This window comes from Melopsittacus undulatus, chromosome 3 (genome assembly GCF_012275295.1).
Source record: "Melopsittacus undulatus isolate bMelUnd1 chromosome 3, bMelUnd1.mat.Z, whole genome shotgun sequence".
NCBI lineage: Eukaryota > Metazoa > Chordata > Aves > Psittaciformes > Psittaculidae > Melopsittacus > Melopsittacus undulatus.
Window position 1 is genome coordinate 66,262,459 of NC_047529.1, and position 21,794 is coordinate 66,284,252.

The window sequence follows — 21,794 nt, forward strand, 5'->3', positions numbered from 1 at the left end:
CAGTGAAGCTGAAGGAGATGTTGCCAGCGGGAGGAGTAGATTTGGGAAAGCAGATGCTGTGCACACTGTGATTGTTATTTACTCTGTGAGGAAGCATGGAAAATACTACATATAATAGATGCAAGAAGATGCCAAAAAGATAGTTATTTCCTTATGGATATATTAAAAAAAAGTTAGAAACAAATGAAGAGTGGAGAAACTCTGCATCCTGACCTGGATGTCCTTAGAAAATGTTATTAGAAGAGAGAATCATAATTAAATTGAAGAAATGCCTTCAGAACATTAAAGAACAAAATGCCATTAATCTAAGGTACACCAGTAAGCTATTATGAATATGGACTTAAATTTTTATTTATATGGACCTAAATAGACATAAGTTTTATTTTATAATGTCAATTCTAGGCCTGTTGGGATAGTCCCTCAACTTTGAAATACACTTAGAGAGCATCCTGTGCTTGCATAATGGGTAGCTGTTAACTTTTGAACCAGTCTTCTCTTTAGTCTCTAGCACCTTAAGTGTAGTATAGAAAAAACAAAGGTGAAAACATAATGGTAACAGCTGCATATATAAAAAATTGTGTACTTTTATTATTTGTGGATAGCTACATTTGTGTTATAGCCACCAGACTCATTGATAATGATCAGCTGATTTTCTGTGTGACAGATGTTCTAGGTTTGTCTCTGCATGCTTTTTAAATCAAGTCCGTAAATCAAAATTTATGAACATGAAAGCGTGTTAGACTGTGACCTTCATCACCTTCCTGGGTTGCATAGTATTATGCAATGCAGGGACATTACCTCAGGGGAGAAAGGTGAGCTGGAGAGGGAGGGATTTGAAAGTGCGCAAGGTGCGTAAAATGAAACTATATTACAGAAGAGACAAGTTACATACTGTATCAGTTGCAGAGCAGATTTTTTCTGTTTAAAAGGTAACCATTTAGGGACCAAAGCATTCATGCAGGAGAGAAAAAAAGAAAAAAAAAAGCCAAGCCCACAAGACAGGTTTGAGAACGTCTTTGATGTGTTTTAATATTGACATCATTCTGTAAATCTTTTTGTGATTAACAGAACAACAGCTCTGTCTCACCAACTAAATGGCTGGAACTGTAGCCACACTGGTGTTTTGTCACTGGGAACAAATTTTAGCAGCTTTACTAAGCCAAAGGAGATCCTGAGTACTTTCTGTTCTGAAGTGTAATCTATGGCCTCTTTACTTGCTCTCGTGAGCATGTGGAGAAATATATTTAGGACACCTACAGTTAAGTAAATATGAACAACCACAGAAAGTCATGAGACTGTGTCTGTAAATATAGATTCATTCTCTTTATTTTGGCATTTCTTGTTAAATGTTGACCTCAACCATTTTAATGTATATATATATATATATATATATATATATATATATATTAGTATAAGGCTAAATCTAATGGAGAATGTTGATACACGTGTTTTATACATTTTCTCAAAGCTGCATTCCTGAATGCCTATGTATAGTCTTTATATTTTTACTGCTTACTGAAGAGATAATTTGTACTTGACTTGACTGATTTCATGCAATACAGGAACTTGTGCTGAATCTCCAGCTCAGAATTTTCAGTTACTGACTTTAAATAAAGCGGTTTATTTGTATGCTCATCTTTCAGGCTTGCTGTTTTTACTCATACCTTTGTTTCTTGCCAAGAAGGGTATATTTCTTTTATTACAAAGCACTTAGAGATACAAAGAAGATTAAGGATATTTATTCTTGTTGATAGAGTCACACAGCCAAAAGGCACTTTAAAGGAGAAAAGGAAAATGTAGTTTATGGTGGGAATGCCAGATCAGCATCGGTAATCCGATTTCCACCCCTGTCTTCCTGCGTATCAGAGCAAGTCATGTTTGATCTCTGTTTGTCTTGGGTTTTCTGTCCATTAAATGAGAGCGCTGGTATTTCCCAACTGTAGCAGAATTTTAGAAAGGGGACTATGATGCTTTGCTTCTATATGAACAGCACTAAAATGAATAAGACTTTTCATATCCAGTTCTTATTATAAATACAGCCAGTTGTCAACCAAAAGCTGACAGCCTTCCATTGGATTGGTTTCTGGCCCCATCTGTATCCCTTCCCACACAAAGCAGTGACCATATTTACACAGACAGTATTTCTATTCCCACATTACACACAAAACTGTATTCATATAGAGCAAGTAAATACTGTTTTTAATTCAGTGAATCATGTCTAATTATGAGAAATTATGTCCTTAATTATCAGATATTGTTGTGTACAATTCTGGTATGACAGTCTTGTGATTCTTAATACAGTTGCTAATGGCAGTTTTCACACACTATCCCTGTGTGCCACTTGCAGCTAAGCATCATCACCTTTGGCTTCAGGTGTTCTCACTTAAACTGATGCTCTGGGGTGTGATCCTGCGAACACCTCTATGGCTCATCCAGAGTCCATTTTGGTCTGCAGGAGTTTTCCCATTTAATTCAGTGGGCTTTGAGACAGGGACTGAGGAAGCAGAGTGCTGTTGGTTCTATTCTTTCAGGATTCAGTTATTTATTATATAAAAGTCACATGCACAAGCTGAAGTTAACTAAGCTAACAAGGAGCAGAGGAAAACAAATGGTTTGATATCTGCAGGATGAAGAAATTTTATGAAGTTTTATTTTGGCTTCTTGAGAGTTTTGCGGGTTTTTTTATATAATTCGGTCTTTGGTGAAAGGAGTTTATTATAATAATATTTGAAATAAGAATCTAAACATGTTTCATAATAAAGAAAACATGCTTTGCTTCACAGAGACAGTATGACGAAATAGAGTTGCAGTTCCCTTCCAAGTAGCTATATGACAAAACCACTTAAAAAGAGGGATCAGGTCATAAAAAGACATACAAGTGGCTGACAGAAAGGGCTGTTGCTGACCCTATCCATAAGGTTTCTTGTAGGTGTACAGCTGTTATTGTGCTTGTCTGATGTGCAAGTGGTACAGTGCAGAGATTCTTTTATCTTCTTCTGGGGCACAAAAAAAAAAAAAGCTTAAGCACTCAGTATTGAAATGTACAGCTTTTAATAACAAAAGACCCACTGGGCAAAGACTATTGTATTATTGAGCAGGTGATTAGAATCTATCCAGACTACAGCTGTTTTCTTCTTATGTTTGTTGCATATGTAGATGTTGCTATGAGGAAAGGAGTCAGCAATGACTGATGTGGAGCCTGTGGTCACAGATTTTGCAGCATCAGGACGGGCAGGCCGCCGGAATGCCTTACCAGATATTCTGGGCTCTCCTGCTGGTGCTGGGACTTCAGACCTGCCACACAAACTGGCTGAGCTCTCTGTTTCAGAAGGTAATGGCTGCACATTCAAGAAATTGACATTTTAATGCAGTCGTCCTTTGCTTTCTTCTCAAGACTTCTGCCAGCTTGCAATTTTGATGTCAATACTAATGTGTCTTTTTTCATTTAGGATTAAATTCAACCATCAACAAACAGTTGCCACTTGTACCTCCTGATGAGACAAGTTAATTTTAACCCAGACTAAGTCTGCCATATCCACCTACAGATTCAGTGTTCAGCAGCCTGGGGAAGGGTGCTGGGAACTGAATTCCAGTTGCCCTGAGGAAGAGCAAACAATTGCATTGCTGGGCAGCTTAAAAAAACACTGCTCTAGCTATAGGGTCTACTCCTGCACTGAGATAACTTAGCACAATACTGCAGACTATGCTGTTAATCCAATTACAGCTATCCTAACTCAAGCATATACATGAAGAGTAGCTTTTACAGTAATTTACTCCTGCTGGTAGGCTTTAAACTTTGCTGTCTGAGACAAGTGTCTTATTTTGCCATATCCTTTAATTTGATAAGGTGCTCTGGATTTAGCACAAGTCTAATCAACACCAGATTTACTTTTTACTTTCAGGTAGGATTTTTGGGGATTTTCAGATTCAGGAAAATCTGGTTTCTAATGCCTATGAAGTGAGAATTATAAGGTTTACCCTGAGCATGTGTTGCTCCTACTTTTTTAGGTTCTGATTTGGAAGTAACTTTTTCCTCTCATGCCCATCACTCTTGCTTCTGTGACAAATGTCACGACAGTTGATGGGCCCATGTCCAGGTGCAGCGTAGTGGATGGCCCATGAATCTGAAGTAAATCATAAGAGGGAATCCCAGGCTCCAGGGATGTGTGTCTTATCTTACTTGTGTGTTGCCCGAAGCAGCTACAGGATGTTGATTTTACAGCCTCATGAAGCACCATTAAGGCTGAGGGGCAGGGAATTCCTTTCATTTGAAGTTGTTCTTGCTCTGGTAATTTAATTTATGTTTATTTATTTGGGGTTCTGTAATTTAAACCCAACATGGGCCTACTAAATGATTGCTTGGCAGGTAGAAAGAACATTACTAGGAGGAGTGAGAACTGACCAAATGACCACCTCCAGGCTTGAACCCAGGAAGAGAGGAAGTAAGAATCTCAATGGGTGCTGGAAGGAGGCACTACTTTTGCAAAACGAATTGCAAAGATTTATGAAGGAGAGAGGGTGGACATAAAGAAAAAAAAAAAGGAAAGATGACATAGTCAGATACCTTCAGGCTGCAGGACATTGATGAGAGGAACTGGGGTAATCTGGAAGAGCAGGCAGGAAGGATGGCAGGCACTATGTCAGAGTACATATAAAGTAAAGCTGGGAGCCCTGTAAGTCCAGTTAAAACTCCTTTGTTTTGAGCAGAGTTTTTTCCCCTAGGAATATGAGAAGTATGTCCATACAGATCTTCTGGTGTGTGCAACTGGAACACTGGAAATCCATTCTAAAGTACAGAGTCACTTAATATTTACTGCTTTGGTTTTCAAATATTATGGTGTTCTTTTTGTTCCAAATAGCTCTTCCGCCTGGTACAGTCAAACTCCAACAGGAGACAACTGTTTCCCTTAGCAAAGGGGAGGTAGATGAGAACTTATATTGCTATTAGTGTCAGGAGCTATGGAAGTGAAGTGACTGATCCAGCCCACTGAAATATTCATTGCTACATTATGTGTATTGTTAATAGCAGTGAATCTTGAGGGAGATGCACAGTGCTAACCATGTTAAACAAAGAACTGTAGATAAGATCTTCATGTTTGTTTCATTTTAGCATCTAGAACATCTAGTAGTTGAAAAACATATACTTTTTAAAGCATGCAAAATTTCTTTTTCATTTTTTTTTCCCTGGATAAAAATAAACATGAAAGAGTGAAAGTCTTGTTACAGAAATTTTAAACAGCAAAGAATAAAATAAGTACTTAGCCCTCCAGACAGAATAATCCTTATTTTCTAATGCCCATACAATGCACCAAGAGGAAATGAAACTCAGCTACATTAGCTACAGTAAAATGTACTGATACTTTCTTACAAATACAAGGACCAGCATGGCCAGGATTTAAAGAACAGTTAAGAGAATGGAATTATGCTTTACTTTATATGCCACTGACATATAGCTGTGCCAGAGTGTGCCCTGAAAGAGCGGTTTCTGTTATGAGCAGTTTGCAGTAGTGATAATAGGAAGTAAATACAGGAGACACTTAGGTCCACTTTGACTACTAGAATGCTTTTTGGAATTAGGAATTCCAGATGTATCATATGGGAATTACAGCCTTGCTGTGTTGTAAGTTAAACTACTGACAAGACGGCAAGGAGTGAGAATTCATTATAATGGAAAGAAAATTTGGAAGTTCAAATGCTGTGACAGCGAAACTGTGAAACATTTGGGGCTCTAACAGGCATCTCTTTTTGGTTGATTCTGGCTGTAAGAGTAAGTTGTTAAAAAAAATGAAAGCCATTTCTAGCTCAGAACAAAGAAGCTGGATAAATGAGAAAAGTGGAGAAGATAGAACATGTGGCTATATAAAGTATACCCTACCTTTTTTTTTTTTTTACTCCAAATGATTCAGTGAAGATTATGGAAAATGGTGAAGAGAACTCTCTCTATCTTGCTTCAAATTTAGCTAATGCTCATTGGATCATATATTTCCCCTGTCTCTAAAATGCTGTCAGCTGCTGTCATAGTGAACAGGATGTGCTAATACCTTTTGTCTGGCTTAGAAAAGAGACTTTGCTTTATTCTTTATGCATATACAAAGCTCGTAGCTGTGTGATATAAATTTCCATGTACTCTGCAAGCTGCACCAACTTAATGTTCTCATGAGATGAGCAGAAGAGATTTTGGCACCAGCTGTTTATCACAGAGCCTAACTCTGAAATGAAGACTGTCTGTATCCAGTCTGATCATACTCTGATGGTACGTAAGGTTTGGAGGGCCAAGATGTTCCACAGGTGGTCTGGTGAGAGGCCAAAAGTGGAACCATGTTAAACAGTTGATTTGTGTCACTGGTGATCAAAAGGCTGAAGAGGAGCCTGCAAGAAGTTTGAGCAAAGAGGCTGTACTGGTCTATACTGCACTATTAAGCATCCAGCCTCACACAGAAATGGCCAATAGGCAAGACTGTTCTGTCTCCCTTTCCTCAACAGTACTGTGCTACATAATGTGGAAGAGTGTCAAAGTAACTCAATTCTTAATTAACCAGTATAAAACTCCGAAGCCTCCAAACCTCTGAGCGGACTTGCTCCATCAAGTGGTTTCTGCTAAGAGCTTTAGCTGATGAATTGTGTACAGCATTATATGTTTGCTGTAGTATGTAGAGACCAAGATATATAACTTTTTTGTCTGTTTGTGATACTTTATGCAAAGTCTCCAGGGCAAATAGCTGAAAATATACCCTCTTAGATTATATTTAGTAACACTGAAGACAATTCAGACAGATGCTGAGCAGACTTTTCCTTGCCCCAAAAGCTGTAGGCTGTCTGGAAAATTATTATGCTTTGCAAGGAAATCAAGGCAAGAGGTGTTCCTGTTTCTTAGTGAAAGAATTTGAGCACCTAAAGTGATGACATTTAACTCCATGAAGTGACTATGTACACTGGAGAGCTTTTACTTCTATTAGTCACGTAAGCATGCAACTATTAACATATGGAAGAGTGAACTTCCAAATGAGACTTAAAAAAAAAATCCCTCATCTTGTGAAGACAGTGAATTCTTCTGGGTATTTCTTGGCAAAGAAGGTCTGCCAGATAACTGGCATGTTCATAAACTGTGATGTTACCTACCTGAAACCAAGCAATGCTCAGAGGAATGCAATATTCTAACCTGACTTTGGAAATGACCCAGAAAAAAAGAATAACAATAATAAAAATTTATCTCCAATCTTACAACCAAATGCACATTGATCAATGTGTGCAAAGAGCAGGCAAATCAACACCAATAGGCACCTGCTTTTGGAAAATGCCTCTACAAGATTTTTATCTGTCAAGCTGATCTCTGTTTCTAAAGCATCATGAGTGTGGTAATAATAAGCCAATCCAAACAGAGATGATCAATGCAGATATTTGGCTACATTAAAAAAGCTGTGAGAATGTGTGTGGTATAAACATTTAATTCTGTCTTTTTTTTAGATGAAGGAGCAGAGGGTGGAGAAGTGTCATCATCCAAAGCCTTGCTGGAAAGTCAAGAGGCAGAAGGAAAAAGCAACGATTCCTAACACCTAAGGACTGCTGGATTAATGAAACCAATTGACAGACTTTCCAGTTTCCCTGTGACACCCCTTCTGAAGTGTGGTAGCAACTTTAGCAGCACAGACGAGATTTTGCAGCACACTTGTACCTAGGTGACATTAATGTGGAGCTACTGTTATTATACAGTCATCCTTCAAAACAAATGTTCTTCACATCCTAGTGGGAAGAAAACTAAAGAACTATGTGTTTTCTCATAGTTATAGTACTCATCCTAACTAATCTTCTTTGACAGTTTTAATTAATGTACCAGCAGATGTACCACCAACTAATAATTGCATCAAAATAAAAATCCTGTCTCTTAATTTCCCAAAAGAGCTTCTTTCTCTCTGACACAGAGGTATATTCACTCTCCCCACCTTAAGGTGATATTAAGTATATATTAGATTTCAGATATTATCTGTAATTTATCTCCTGAGATTTTTGTTCTCATTAGGCATATGTAGATGAATGTGAGAAATAAAAAAGATACTTTTTTTTTTCTCCCTTCCTCCTGTCTCCAAAAGATTTGGTAAACTACTTCAACATCAATGTTTGCTTTCTAACTCTCTTTAAATTTTATTTGATTATGGCGTCATCTCAGTTCTCCTGCTCTTAGCAGTCTTGACACTTCTGTCATTCCTGGTTTTAGGCTGAATATTGTAGCTGTTCATGTGTATCTAAAATAAAGTAGTCATGTTTGTAAGTGATTAAAATTGTTTAATCTCACTGTGGAAATTAAATAGCTATCGTATTTTCTGTCTTCTGCTGATTCCTTGATGTTTCTTCTGTATGACAAGACTTAAAATCCCACAATACATATTTCTTTTATTTCATATGGCTTTTGCTTTAATGGTCTGCTGACAATAAAGATGTTTCAGTCACTGTGATTTTTACAAAGATTATAAAGCAAAGTTTTTTTCTCTGCTGAAAGGAATTGTTTTGTTATGGAGGTCATGCTCCTGAAAATACTTAGCATTCATTCCCTTTTTGTAGGAGACCTAAGTTTCTAGACCTAAGGTACAGACGTGCACCTTTTACTGCAACCTGTGATAGCAGCCATTTATGTATTTCTTGAAACCTAACCAACACTGACAATTGAATGCTTTAATTTGCCTACACAATCTTTCTGCTGGGCTGCAGCCAGATGGAGGAAGCATCTCTGAGTACACTCCACATTTGACCAGTATACCATCTCTAAAATATTTGTGTATTTAATAGCTGGCAGAGAGCTTATAAGAGGTCTCTCTACACACTTACCATTCCTGCTATGTGCATTTATTTACTCACGCACTTCTGTCTTCTGGGGGCCATTCAGTAAAGGATTCAGTTTCATCCAACTGAATTCACACATAGTTCCCTCCACTCACTTGTATTCATTTTACAAGTGCAGCATCCCAGAATTACTTGCAGGTTTGGAAAGGTAAAATAACCTACTCCACTGGAGCAAAACAGGTGGCTTCAGAAAGTCTGAGCGACTGAACTAGCTGAAACTGGCAAACCAGAATTGAAAACTGCAGTGGAGAGGGACTCAGAGCTAACTATATTTGTGGTACATTCTCTTGTTCTGAGTTGCAGTCCCATTCTCATGTACCAGCTTTCTTTATAGCATCACAGTACATAAAATTTTTCAATTTTAAGAAGTTAAAATAATCCCATGGAACTCAAGTAGCTGAAACAGAATTTTTTATACACTTAAGTGGAGCATATGCTAAAGTGCTCTTCTGGGTCATGGCCTATATTGAATTTTCTTCCATAATTGCAGCATTGGATAAATTATATTTTGCTCTTACAGTCACTGAAATTTGGGTTACAAGAATAGATACTCATTTGTTAGCCTAAGATGCTTTAAAATTTTTTACTATTAAAATGCCAATTACGAACCAGCTGAATTTAGGAAATTATTTATGTGCTAACTTCTACACAAAAATAATTCCACAGCTATATACATGCATGTAGTTAACTGCTCACAGACATACAGCTTAGAACTAGTCAGAGTGATCAGTACTCTGGGAAACTGGTGCTTACTTTGTGCTTGAGCTATATGAATCCATCATTGACAAAATGCTGTGTAGAATGAAGGATTTTCACAGAAAATTAGAAAAACCTCATATGAAGTAAAGATTAACCAGAAGATTTAAAATGAAACTCAATTAAAAGTGGGATGAACATTTCTGATCTCTAATACAAGTCACATATTATACAGTCCTCATTTGCCTGTGTATTACCTAGTTGCAGATTAACAGGTACAGATGCAGAAATACTTCTCTGCCACATGAATGTACAGTCTGTGTCTAAATAATTATTATTTTAGGCTGCATGAGAGTTTTTCTGTAGTAAGTTCAGATATAGGAGAGGAATGTCTAGTTATGCCCTGTATTTTGTCAAACAAAACTTAATGGTTCTGAACCAGCTATATATTTCTGACCAGTATAAACACTTGCTGGTGCGGGAGAGATTGTGCCATACAAACTTCAGTCCAGAAGAATTTATTGGCTCCATATTATGCTTGTCTCAGCCAAATGGGGAGCTAGCCCTTTTATTGCTATGGTCTCTATGCCATGCTGTCAAGTAGTCTGGGGTTTAGGCAGGGCTAACTAACTCAAGCACAACTAAAGTTGGGAAAGCTCTGGTTCATTTTCTTGTTAGCATCTTGAAGATAGGTAATAGTCCCACTAAACTTTGAGCCTGTAAAGAGCAAATGAAGTGCTTCTGAATATGTTTCTCACTGAGCCTGTTTATCCAGTCTGAACCATTATCCAGTCTATACCACCCTCCCATTAGCTCAGCTAAGGGTGATTGATGACAGGGCATTCTCTTAATTCACAGGGTAACAAAGTTATGGCCCTGAATCAGCAGAGTATTTTAAAACATGCTTAACTTTAAATGCATATGTCTCATAGAAGTCAACAGAACTTCTTAGTGCCTAAAATTAGGTACATACCTAATTACCTTGACAAATTACAGCAGCAAACTTCCATTAAGGCTAATCCAGTATTATAATGCATTAATCCCAATTTCCATTCCAGCAAGTATGGCATAGGTAATAGCATCTTTTTCACCACTTTACAGCAGTATCCTGGGCTTTTATAGAGCAAAGAAATTCATTCTAGTACCAAGCAAAAAAAGCTAAATTTGTTGTCTTCAAATTTTAGAACTTAATGAAGCAATTACTCATTATTATCCACTCTGCATATTTAAAAAAAAAGAAAAAAAAAAGCCATGAAATACCCTTCTGTAACTTCACTGTGCATACATAAAACAATTTAGGTACTTTTAATATACAGAAAATTGGCCTCAATCTTTTCCACATTATTAGGAAGGTAATTTTCTTTGTGTCAGCCCTTCATCAGAAGCTTCGTGTAAGAAGTAGATTAACATGCTGAGGTGCATCTTTTGTTGCTATAAACCAGGAAAATTCAATTTGTTATCGAGAAGGCAATAAAGGACGAAATAGTTTTCAAGGTAGGGGACTGATCATTAGAACGTTCTCATTTAGAGAGATTAAGAGAAGTAATTAAGCATTTTTTTAAATTAAGCTCATTTGCTATGATTCCTCATACAGCTATTTCCACCTGTGCTATATACAATCACTCTGGTATAATACTGCATAGGCTGAGCTTGGATGGATGTATCCAAGACATTGTATTTAGTTATATGAACACACAGTTTGACCCACGGTGGCCACTTCTGTGTTGTGCAGCTTTCATACAGTGCTGATCATACAAAATAATATAACTGCTTTTGCATTAGTTGAAAATGACACACAGCAGTGACTAGAAGTTTAAACTACACTTTACTGTCAGTGTTCCAAATATCCTTTATGTATCACACACAGAAAGAGGAAACAAGGTTTAGAAAATTACTTAGGACTAGTTCATATTCACCTTTCCTGTCTGCTGGTGGTGTTTTATGTGTGATAAAGCCCATCAAAAGGAATTGAATGGATGTTTCTGCATGGATTTCTCCACTGTATTCGCACAGGTTGTATTTGCTGTGCTCAGTGAGCATAAGCCCTGGCCCCTACCTGGTGTCGAGGGTGTCCCAGGGCACTTGCTCTGAAGTGGTTTGAATAGTAATAGAGGGCTTTAACTGTCCTGCCACCTAGTGGAATTTTATCTTACCGGGTAGTTTGTGCAAATAAGTGGAGGGAGACAGTTTAAGAGACCTCAAAACCAGCTGGGAGGCATCTGCTTTAGAGCGAAAGAGCGAAGATGCTGGGAGCTGGCCTGGTGAGAAGTAGGCTGTCTCCAGCTAATCTGAGATGTTAACTTCAAGGGTTTCAGCAAGGGTTCAGTACCTTGGTGTCTCTGTGTACTCAGGAAGTTGGATGGTGGCAAATGAGACGTCTTACATTGCTGGGAATGCTACTCCAATGGCTTAAGTCAGGCTGGGAATCCAATGCTGGTTGAAGTGTCCTCACCTCACAGGACTGCCTGTGGGGTAAGTATGTAGTGCTCCTCCCTGCTGCCCCTTGGAGCTTACCTGCTCACCCACTCTGCAGGAGCACATCGCCTCATTCGAAGGCCCAGACTTCTTGGTGGAAACTCACTAACACTGCATGGGCAAAGGAAAGATGTGAGGCTGGGGCACTGAGGAGTGAAGTAGACAAAAGCATTTTCAGTCTGGAAGCTCTGCCACAAAACAGGTGTCTAAGTCTGGCTTGCCACCTATGCAGCTTTAGATGCTCCCTCTACAATTTGGGCTAGAGTGCCAATACTAGATGACTGGTTTTGACCTTTTTTAGGGAGAACTCAGTTTCATCTTCCACACCTGAAGCTGTTCTACTTCTGATAGTAATCAGCAATAAATGCTGAAAGCTGTTTTATTACTAGTTTATTCTCCTGTTCAGACCAATGTGGAACACTTCACATCACAAGACAGCCTGGAGCAAAATGAGGCCTGAAGGCCATTGCTCTGTGTCATGTCCTAAAGCCAGATCTCAGGATTCTAATTAAAGCCTTAACACTTGATGGAAAATACTTTTTTTTTTTTTTTTTTTTTTTTTGGCTGTTGATACAAAGCCTGGGAGCTGTGGGTTTTTCTGGATTAAACATATATTCAGCAATTGCTCCATCCCTGGCAGTGTTCAAGGCCAGGCTGGACAAAGCCTTGTGTGTGAGTTATCCCTGCCCATGGCAGGGGGGTTGGAACTGAATGATCTTAAGGTCCTTTCCAATGCTAACTATTCTATGATTCTATAATGTAAAGGGTCCTTATGTGAGGTTTTGGACAATCCTTACCGGTGCTTTACTTCTGGGACTCTGCTGTGCAGTGACTGATGCTGTAAATCCAGTGTTTATCATACAATGTACGGAAAAACTAACCTGTGGGAGACTGGAATAACCTTCCCAATTATTTTATTTTTTTCCAGATCCCTTAGGCACGTTTGTAAATAACACATCAGCAATGTAAACAAAAAGAAGGAGCATGTAAACTGCTATTAAGCCCAAGCAGTATTCGAGAAATGGTTTCCTCACAAACCACCTTATTTCCTGAAGGCTCAGGAGCACCATTTCGCCCGAGGGCTCCGCAGCCGTCAGCCAGCCAGCCGTGCACTTCACGCGCGGTGGGCACAAGATGGCGCCCGAGCCCGTGCCAGGCACAGGACTGCCTTCCCCTTCCCCTCAGCGTTTCAGTCCCCATGCTCGCAGCGCCTCGGGCATGGCAGTCGGCGTGAACCTTAACGTGAAGAAGGGGAGCTGTGGCACTGCCCTGCCGCCCGGCGCCGGTAGGCGAATAACGGGTCTCCCCGGAGGTGCCGAGAGGTGCCGGCAGAGGGCGCCCCCGCTCTCTCCGGCAGGGCTCGCCTGCGGCGGTGGCGTCAGACAGCTCCCCCCTCGGCTCTGCCCATTGAGCTGCCCCAGTGCCCCGTACCACAAGCGGCTCAGAGGCGCCAGAAGGCCTTGGGCGGTCTCCAAACGCATGGGGAAAACGGGGCTGAACTGTGCAGCTCCGTCTTCCCCAGCACAGCCAGCTCCTGCTCATCTGCAGGAGAGGGGAGAGGGAAGGTGAGCTTCCCTCAGAGGTGCCTGCCGCAGTATCCTTCTGGTCAGCTAAACAAGCAGTTTATTTACAACAATGTGAATTCTGACTCTCCAGCACAGCTCCCACACCTGGACGACCATCATTCAGCACCTCCGTGACTTGGCAGACACCTGTACAGAGCTGCCCAGGGCACCAGTAGGTGGGTTCTGCCTAGCAGCCGCCTAAGCCACATCCAGCAGACAACAGACAGCAAGGACTGAGCCATGATATCCTGTGCACCACAGAAGAAAAGCACCCTTTAAGTGTAAAACAGCCATACATGCCTTTGCAGGACAGCTACACGTTTTCAACCTTCTTGCTTCTCCCACCACTTCAGTACCTATCTTGTACTTTAATTACTCAGAATACCATTCCTTCCAGCACTCTGAATTTCTCATTAGCTCCATTCAAAGCTCACATTCACCTACTCACTACTGCTCACCCCTTGCTTTGCTCACTTACATCTCCTGATTTATGCCCAGCATCAACTGTTACTGCTTCAAACAGCCAGTATAAGAAACCAATCTTTTTAGTTGCCTCCATATTTGGTAAAATGAGATGGTAGGACAACTCATTGCTATTCCTCCCAGCAAGTCCTGGGTAGAGATCTTATATATCAGACAGATGCATTAAAGACCCTTGAGCTTGTCCCTGAATAGTCTTTGTCTTGAGCACAGAGAAAGCTTCTCTAGAACAAAAATAGCTTGTGATTATGCAAATAGGGATAGTGTTGCAATATAAGAAAGTGCTGAAATAAGTTTCAGACATGTTCTTTCAGACAGCCTTTGAACTCTTGACTTTGCATCTTTTTTTTTTCTGATGATGTTAAAGTTGGCTGTTATGAGCAGAAACTTTTAGTTAAATTTATAAAGGATAAAATAAAATGTAAGGAGGAATATACTTAAGGGAGGCGGGGGGAGACAAAGGACAGTGAGATGGAGTTAAAGGCATGAAAGTTGTCCTATGTTTCCTCTCCATAGCCTTTCATTTAGCAGAACAGCTCAGCCTGTTGTGGTGCAAGTGAGTCAGCCTGCTCCTGCACCCTCCGCTGGCTCTGGACTATGGATGTTCTGAGCTGTGGCTGCAGCACTCAAGAAAGTTTCAAAGGTCTGGAGGAAGACGCTATTAGAAGCCTTGTTTAACTATTACAAGATTAGTTACAGATTTTGTGATCCATAGAGGGTATGGGTTATGTTTACAACTGACACACTGAGGGGGAAATCTTTTCAAATGTACACATGGATGTGTAGAATTAAAGGAATAGAGGATGTGTCTATACTTCCCCCATGGCACTTGCTGCAGTATAGTCCAGAAAGTGAGACCATTGATTATCCAGGCAGGGACTACACACATATTTTACTTTCTGTGCATATCTGCATCTTTTCCCATGATAGACTTTGTCTTGGAAAAGAACAAACATACTCATAGCAAGTGGGGTATGTTCTAAAGTTTCCTGGTTTAGACTTGCCCATTGTGACCATCTCATGTGACTCCTTGCATAATCCAGGATATGGAACTTCTCTGAATTACTTCCTGCATCATGTCTGATAGCTGTAGTTGTTAACGAAGCTTACAACTGCAGGGATGAAAAGTCTAGTAAGGCATTTTGAAAGCTGGTCAAGGGGCGAAGTCTCATCACAACTAATATGTACTTAATTTTTAATATAAATTTCTCTAGGCTTAATTTCCAGTGACTGGAGTTTTGTATACCACACTGGAGACCACTCTATTCTGTTTCTCTGGGATATTCTGCAAAAACCAGGCTGACTGAAATTTTCTCCAAGATTGCTTTGCTACTAGGTCCCTCTTTAAGGCTAGTAATGAGCTATCATAACCCTGTAATGCTTCAAATTACTCTAGAGTTTCGTGTTCCAGGAAGTTTAATATTTAGACACATTCATACTCAGAAATGACATAATGCTTGGTCATGAACCAGTATGTAAAAGCAGGGATATAACTGCACTCTTGAATGAAGCGAGTTAGATGTGTAATTCTGCTTAGATCATCCAGCATGAGATTTCATTTCAGAAGCACCTCTTTCTGATGTCAGGCATATTTTTCCATCAACAGGTCCATAAGTTGATAACCTAATTAAGTTTTTTATCAAAACTGTGGAATTCAGACATTTTTCAGGGGTTCATTAATGCTCCCTGTAACCCACTGCTAGTTTAGAACTTTGGAGGAAACAGCTTGCTTTGGCTGAGAGATTCCAATTTAGAAGAGACAAATCCAGTAGTGTGTCTCCAGATGAATCTGAGGGATCACTTCTGGCTCCAGCACACCTTGATTCTGTCCTGTTAGTCCATAGCCAAGTGGAACAGAGGAGGACCCAGGCAATATCTAAATACAGGTAGGTAATGACCTCAGTTACTGCTTTGCATCTGTTCTCCAAACTTAGTGGTTATTTTCTTAAATTTGTATTTCAGTCAAATAAGGCTGATTTTATTTTTTGTCTAAACTTCAGATGGTGTTGAGAGTGATTTCAGGATATCACAGCAAATGGAGTGCTTCAGTATGGGCAAACAGAACTAAGGTATATTGTGCTATTCCAAAAGTTTCTTAAATCCAGACCTGCAAAGTTGTCTTTTGTTATCCTGCAAGGATTTAGCTTGAGGTCAGTTATACTGAATTCCAAATAGTTGCACTTATTAAGTGTTACACAGCCTTCAAGACGTAAACTAGGATTACAGCATATGACGTTTAGAGATTACCTGTACTTTTAATACCATAAAATTTGTATTGCTTTTAACAAAACTCATTCCCTAGGTTTGTTACAGTACACAATCTTTGGACCTTGATACAGGCTGTGTTTCTGCTCCACTAATACTCTCACTGGGCTGCTCTGAACACAAAATCTACACAAGTCTTCCAGAATCAGTTGCAACAAGTCAAGTGCAAGTCACCTAATCTCTTTAAACCTATGTGCTATTTTCCATTCATGCACATAAGGATTATTTTAACCTTATTTACCCCTGGAATAGTCAGTTGCTTATTTGTAAGACTGTATTCATTTCTTCCTTGCATTTGGCCATGCTGAAATTGTAAGTCTGGACAGCTGATTTTGTGTATTGATTTTGCAGTAACTAGACAGCTATTGTGACACCCAGTATTAGACATTTCTGTCACATTGTAGAGGATTTTAAATATTTTTTCTACTCTTAAACACAAAAGAAAGCAAAGACAAATGTTAAAATAACAAAGGCCTAATGGCACAAAGTTAAAATAACTGCATCTTCAATAAACTGAATTGTGAGCCAGGAAGGTGGCTGGCTTTAGTGAAGGCTAATTCTTTGAGGAGAGCTTCCTACTTGAGTCCTCTAGATGATAGCTATAGTAGTATTAGACAGCAGATAACAACTCTCTAAATGCATGTAAGAAGCAGAGAAGACCCTGGAGATATTTGGCAGTATCTGTTTCCTTCTTTAAACCATTGTCAACCAGCTGTCCTCTCAGCTTAAACCAATCCGAATAAATGTCTAATAGTTCATAATGAGGTATTAGTGGGTATTTACTTTCCAGGACTCTGCTAATCTCATGTTGCACCAATTTGTAACGTAAGAAAGAGCCTGCAAGAATGAAATGCATGATCACAGAGCACTTCGTTTTCACAAATTACCAAAACCCACCAGAATTAGACCGTAACATGGCTCTTGCTCTAATATTAGCCTGTCCTGGCATTATTTTGGTTGAGCTTTTACAGTGACATGCTCCTAAGCTTTGCTTAAGGTATGCTGTGCTCTTAGAAGGGATGCGGTATAAACACATCTTCCCTGCTCCTGACTGCATTACCTTGCACCTTGCCTATCACCAAAAGCCCTTCCCATAGCATTTATGCAGCACAAGGCTGGATTCCTACATCTGCTTTGTAGCTGAAGCCATTCTGTGAACACTTTCTTGTGCAGCTGAATAATTGGGTATCTTCTCTATAAGGTATTTAAGTCTTTTGTTTAAACTGGGGTTTCTGAAGAGCTGCCCATCAATAGAGTAAACCTATAATTTTCTGTGAATCGCCGACAGCACTGAGATAGTTTCTTTTTATTAGGGGGATCAGCAAATCTCTTAGACAGCTAAAGGACACAAGAGATAACTTTAGTTAAGGACCTTCTATTGCCCTGCTTGATATGAGGTTTTTCTGCAGCACCAAAAAATCAAATCACACTCAGCCCTGAAGCAACATCATCCCATCTGACACAATAGCTACTAAAATCTGGTCATTTCTGCACTACATATAATCATGGAATCATAGAATAGTTAGGATTGGAAAGGACCTCAAGATCATCTAGTTCCAACCCCCCTGCTATGGGCAGGGACACCTCACACTAAACAATATCACCCAAGGCTTCATCCAACCTGGTCTTGAACACTGCCAGGGATGGAGCATTCACTACCTCCCTGGGCAACCCATTCCAGTACCTCACCAACCTAACAGTAAAGAATTTCTTCCTTAGATCCAATCTAAACCTCTGCTGTTTAAGTTTCAACCCATTACCCCTTGTCCTGTCACTACAGTCCCTAATGAATAGTCCCTCACCAGCAACCCTGTAGGCCCCTTTCAGATACTGGAAGGCTGCTATGAGGTCTCCACGCAGCCTTCTCTTCTCCAGGCTGAACAGCCCCAACTTTCTCAGCCTGTCTTCATATGGGAGGTGCTCCAGTCCCCTGATCATCCTCGTGGCCCTCCTCTGGACTTGTTCTAACATTACCATGTCCTTCTTATGTTGAGGACACCAGAACTGCACACAATACTCCAAGTGAGGTCTCATGAGAGCAGAGTAGAGGGGCAGGATCACCTCCTTCGACCTGCTGGTCACGGTCCTTTTGATGCAGCCCAGGATACGGTTGACTTTCTGGGCTGTGAGTGCACACTGCTGGCTCATGTTCATTTTCTCATTGACTAACACCCCCAAGTCCTTCTCCACAGGACTACCATGAATTTCCTTTTTGCCCAACCTGTAGCTGTGCCTAAGATTGAGATCAAGGCTGTACAGAGATTCACAGCAGGGCTTCAACCAAAGTTAAAATGTGCCTGTAATACCCTAGTCCACTGTCTATAAATGGAGGAAATCTCTTTTACTTTCACCTACATGTTTTTTTTTCAATTTCCTTAATTCCTAAGTAGCCCCCTATATGTTTCAGAATGCTAGGAGATTACCAAAATTACTATGAGAGTTAGGACCCAGAATCATGTTGGCTTTCAGTAGGATTCAACAGGTAAAAGGCCTCTGAATGCCTACATCTGGTTCCATACCAGGGGAGTTAGGCCTTGGTGTCACTCCTATCCTTTGTGGCACACATGGGTACAAGATGCTAGGAAGTTCAGGGTTGTCATTGCCTGAACATAGAAATGCTTGAATAATGCAGTCATCACTAAATTGTCTTATAATATAGCATCCCCTTAACTACTGATGAAAATGTATAGAGTAATATGTTATTCCTGTCTATTATACTGCAAGGATGGTGAAAGGATAGGTTTAGCCGAGTTGGTGCAGCAAGAGTGCCCCTCCTGTGTTAGATCCACAGAGGGACACCAAAGAAGGATAGATAAACCTGACTTCAAACATTAGCTGCATCAATTTCACTATACTTAAATAACCATAGTACTAAGCCCTTACTGACTGACTGTGATGAAATGCTCAGCAGTTCCTGACATTAATTATGAGAAATTGACACAGGAGAGAACCTCTTGGTCAGACCTTTCTACCACAGGAGCCTGGTGGCCATCTTGTAGTGTTCCCCCCTCCTATATTTTTCTCTGAACAAATGAATATTTTTTTCAAGAACTGAATGAAGGCTGAATGAGGCCAAGGCCCTCATTCTCTGAATGCCTGAGGGCATGTGAAGCAGGGCTATAACAGGGGGGAAAGGTAGGCAAAAGCAGGTTTTGTGCCCTATATTCAAAGGCTGAAGGTTAGAGCAGTACAATATCCACCCTGGATGGCCTTTGGAGAAAGGATTACTTATTACACTGGGATGTCTTGCCACAGCACCTCCATCTTTCAAGCAGCCCTCGTGTAGACAATGTAAATGTGCCTGCTTACACTGCTCAGGTTTAAGAAGTTTATGTAAAGGAGAATGAGTCTCTCTGGGTGTTCAGAGAGGAATCTATAGACATCTCATCACACAGGCTTTTTACAGAGTAGCACACAGTCTGTTAAAACCTTCAAACTCAGCACACTGACAGCATAAAAGAAACTCCAAGTTAGTCTCTTAAATGCACACCAGGTCAGTGTATTTCACACTATGATCTCCATTCCAGACACAGCAAAGAATTTACATAGATTAGGATAACTTATACTAGCAGTTGACACTAGCACAACCCTCACATAAGGATCCACAAGCAAATATAGGGCATAAGATGCCATGGAAAACACTTTTGGCTGTGGCTTGTCACCCCACAAGGTGTCAATAATGTAACATGTCCTACTGTTGATTTATCCTGCTCCTAAATCATCAGTAACATTTGGAATCTCACCACCATAAAACCTGGTGTGATGACTTTGGCAATCTCTCTAAGTAGCAGAAGGAATGTGAACATTTCAGCAGACCCTATTTTACATCTGAAGCATGGTGCAAAGTGTTGAAGAATATAGTTTTAAGACTAGCTGCTTGTCTTGGCTAAGTACGTTGAGATATCCTGGTAGAAAAGAGCCATTAGTGTAAGTATGATTGCTGAAATTGTGAAAGATCCTGAAGGGGCTACCTCCCAAGGGCCAGGCTGCAGTGCTGTCTGGAAGAAGGTGCAAGGCAAAAATGTCTTTCAGGAGTCCAGCTACCAGCAGGGACACTGAATCACTTTCAGTTTTATACGGCACAAAATCTCTGAGACTGGTTCTACACAACAAGCCCCGGTGAGCACAGAGAGCAAGGAGCTCTCCCAGGGCTTTGTGCACACATCTTGCACCAGAAGGAACAGCAGAGGCTCTAAGGCTTCTGCAGACAGAGCTATATGAGCAGAAAACTCCATTTTGACAGTACTGTGAGAGGAGACACTGTCAGTTCATGAGGATATTGGTAAAATAATTTAGAATTTAACATGGTGCATGTCAGATAAAGTAGTGTCAGATGAGTGGTGAGGTCAGTTTGTACGTGCTTTCATATCAGCTGCCTCAGTGCCAGCGATGAAGCTCTGTGAGTCCACGGCTGCAGAGAGAGCTAGGCTATGGGTGGTGAACACTACTGAATACTTGATAATATTACTGTATTGAGGAAACAATTCCCAAACTGAACAGGAGTCTTGGACGACACCCATGCAGAATATCAGCCTGAGTGCCCCATGCCATGACAGTGCCAATCACAAAGTGTATTGCTCATTCACTGTAGAGTGTTTGACTGACCATGGACATTAGGTTAGTGGACATCTGTATGAGATGCACCAGTAAGGCTGGTATACTGTGCAGACTTTGGAGACAACTCAACTTTGTCTGAAAAAAGGGACTTGATTCCTTTCAGCCTCATGAACAACACTTGGTGGTCTGTTACTTCAAGTGATGCTCTACTCTCCCTGGCTTTCTGAGCACTAGCTGGCAAGTCTCAGAACTGCAGGTCAAAAGAGAAATTTGGACATAAAACTGAGCAGCTGGAGGAGGGCAGTTTGTGTCTCGCTGCCCTTCGAAGTAAGTAAATGCAAGGTTAAAGAGAAATAGACACACTGGTTCATACCCTGAGGTTATCAAGGCTAATGAAAATTGTGTTGTGTGGTAAAAGGATTACAATTATATATTCCTGGACTTAATTCAGAGAGCGGTTAATTCTTTCAGAGGACAAAGGGAAAAATGGCAAATAAAATTAAAATCCAATCAGCAGCATCACTTGTTCTACACCCAGGGAACATGCCATACTACAAGAGCCTGAAAAAGGCAAATGACAGTCAAAACTAAATTTAAAAATACCAGGAAAGTATTAATAATGGTTTATATTTTGTATGGCTGAACCAGGTAGAAAATTACTGGGGTTTTGTTCCTAAATCATAGAAAGTCTTTTCCACCTAGTCCCTGAGTTTTGTTATGACCTGAAGAGCTAGATTCATGACTCGGAAATTCATCCAAGCCATAGATCTGGAAAAGCTGACACCATGGCACGTCCCAAAGAGAGACAGGGTGCTTTCTGAAAAACACTCAGGAGGCAAGATGACTACCCAGAACTTGCAGTAAATTTCAGAGAACAATTATAAGAAGGAAAACATTCCCTCTCTAACACACACACATAAA

At 40.2% G+C, this 21,794-nt stretch overlaps 1 protein-coding gene across 5 annotated transcripts in view; it reads left to right on the forward strand.

Moving 5' to 3' along the window:
• PKIB (cAMP-dependent protein kinase inhibitor beta) overlaps positions 1-8,447 on the forward strand; it is a 55,891-nt gene extending 47,444 nt beyond the window's left edge. For all 5 annotated transcript variants that reach the window (XM_034060833.1, XM_031054045.2, XM_034060834.1 and 2 more), the window contains exons 2-3: positions 3,157-3,331; positions 7,465-8,447. In XM_034060833.1, the coding sequence (XP_033916724.1) occupies positions 3,184-3,331; positions 7,465-7,550 (234 nt within the window). In that variant the 5' untranslated portion in view covers positions 3,157-3,183 and the 3' untranslated portion in view covers positions 7,551-8,447. The remainder of the gene's footprint in view (positions 1-3,156; positions 3,332-7,464) is intronic.
• The last annotated feature ends 13,347 nt before the right edge of the window (positions 8,448-21,794 follow it).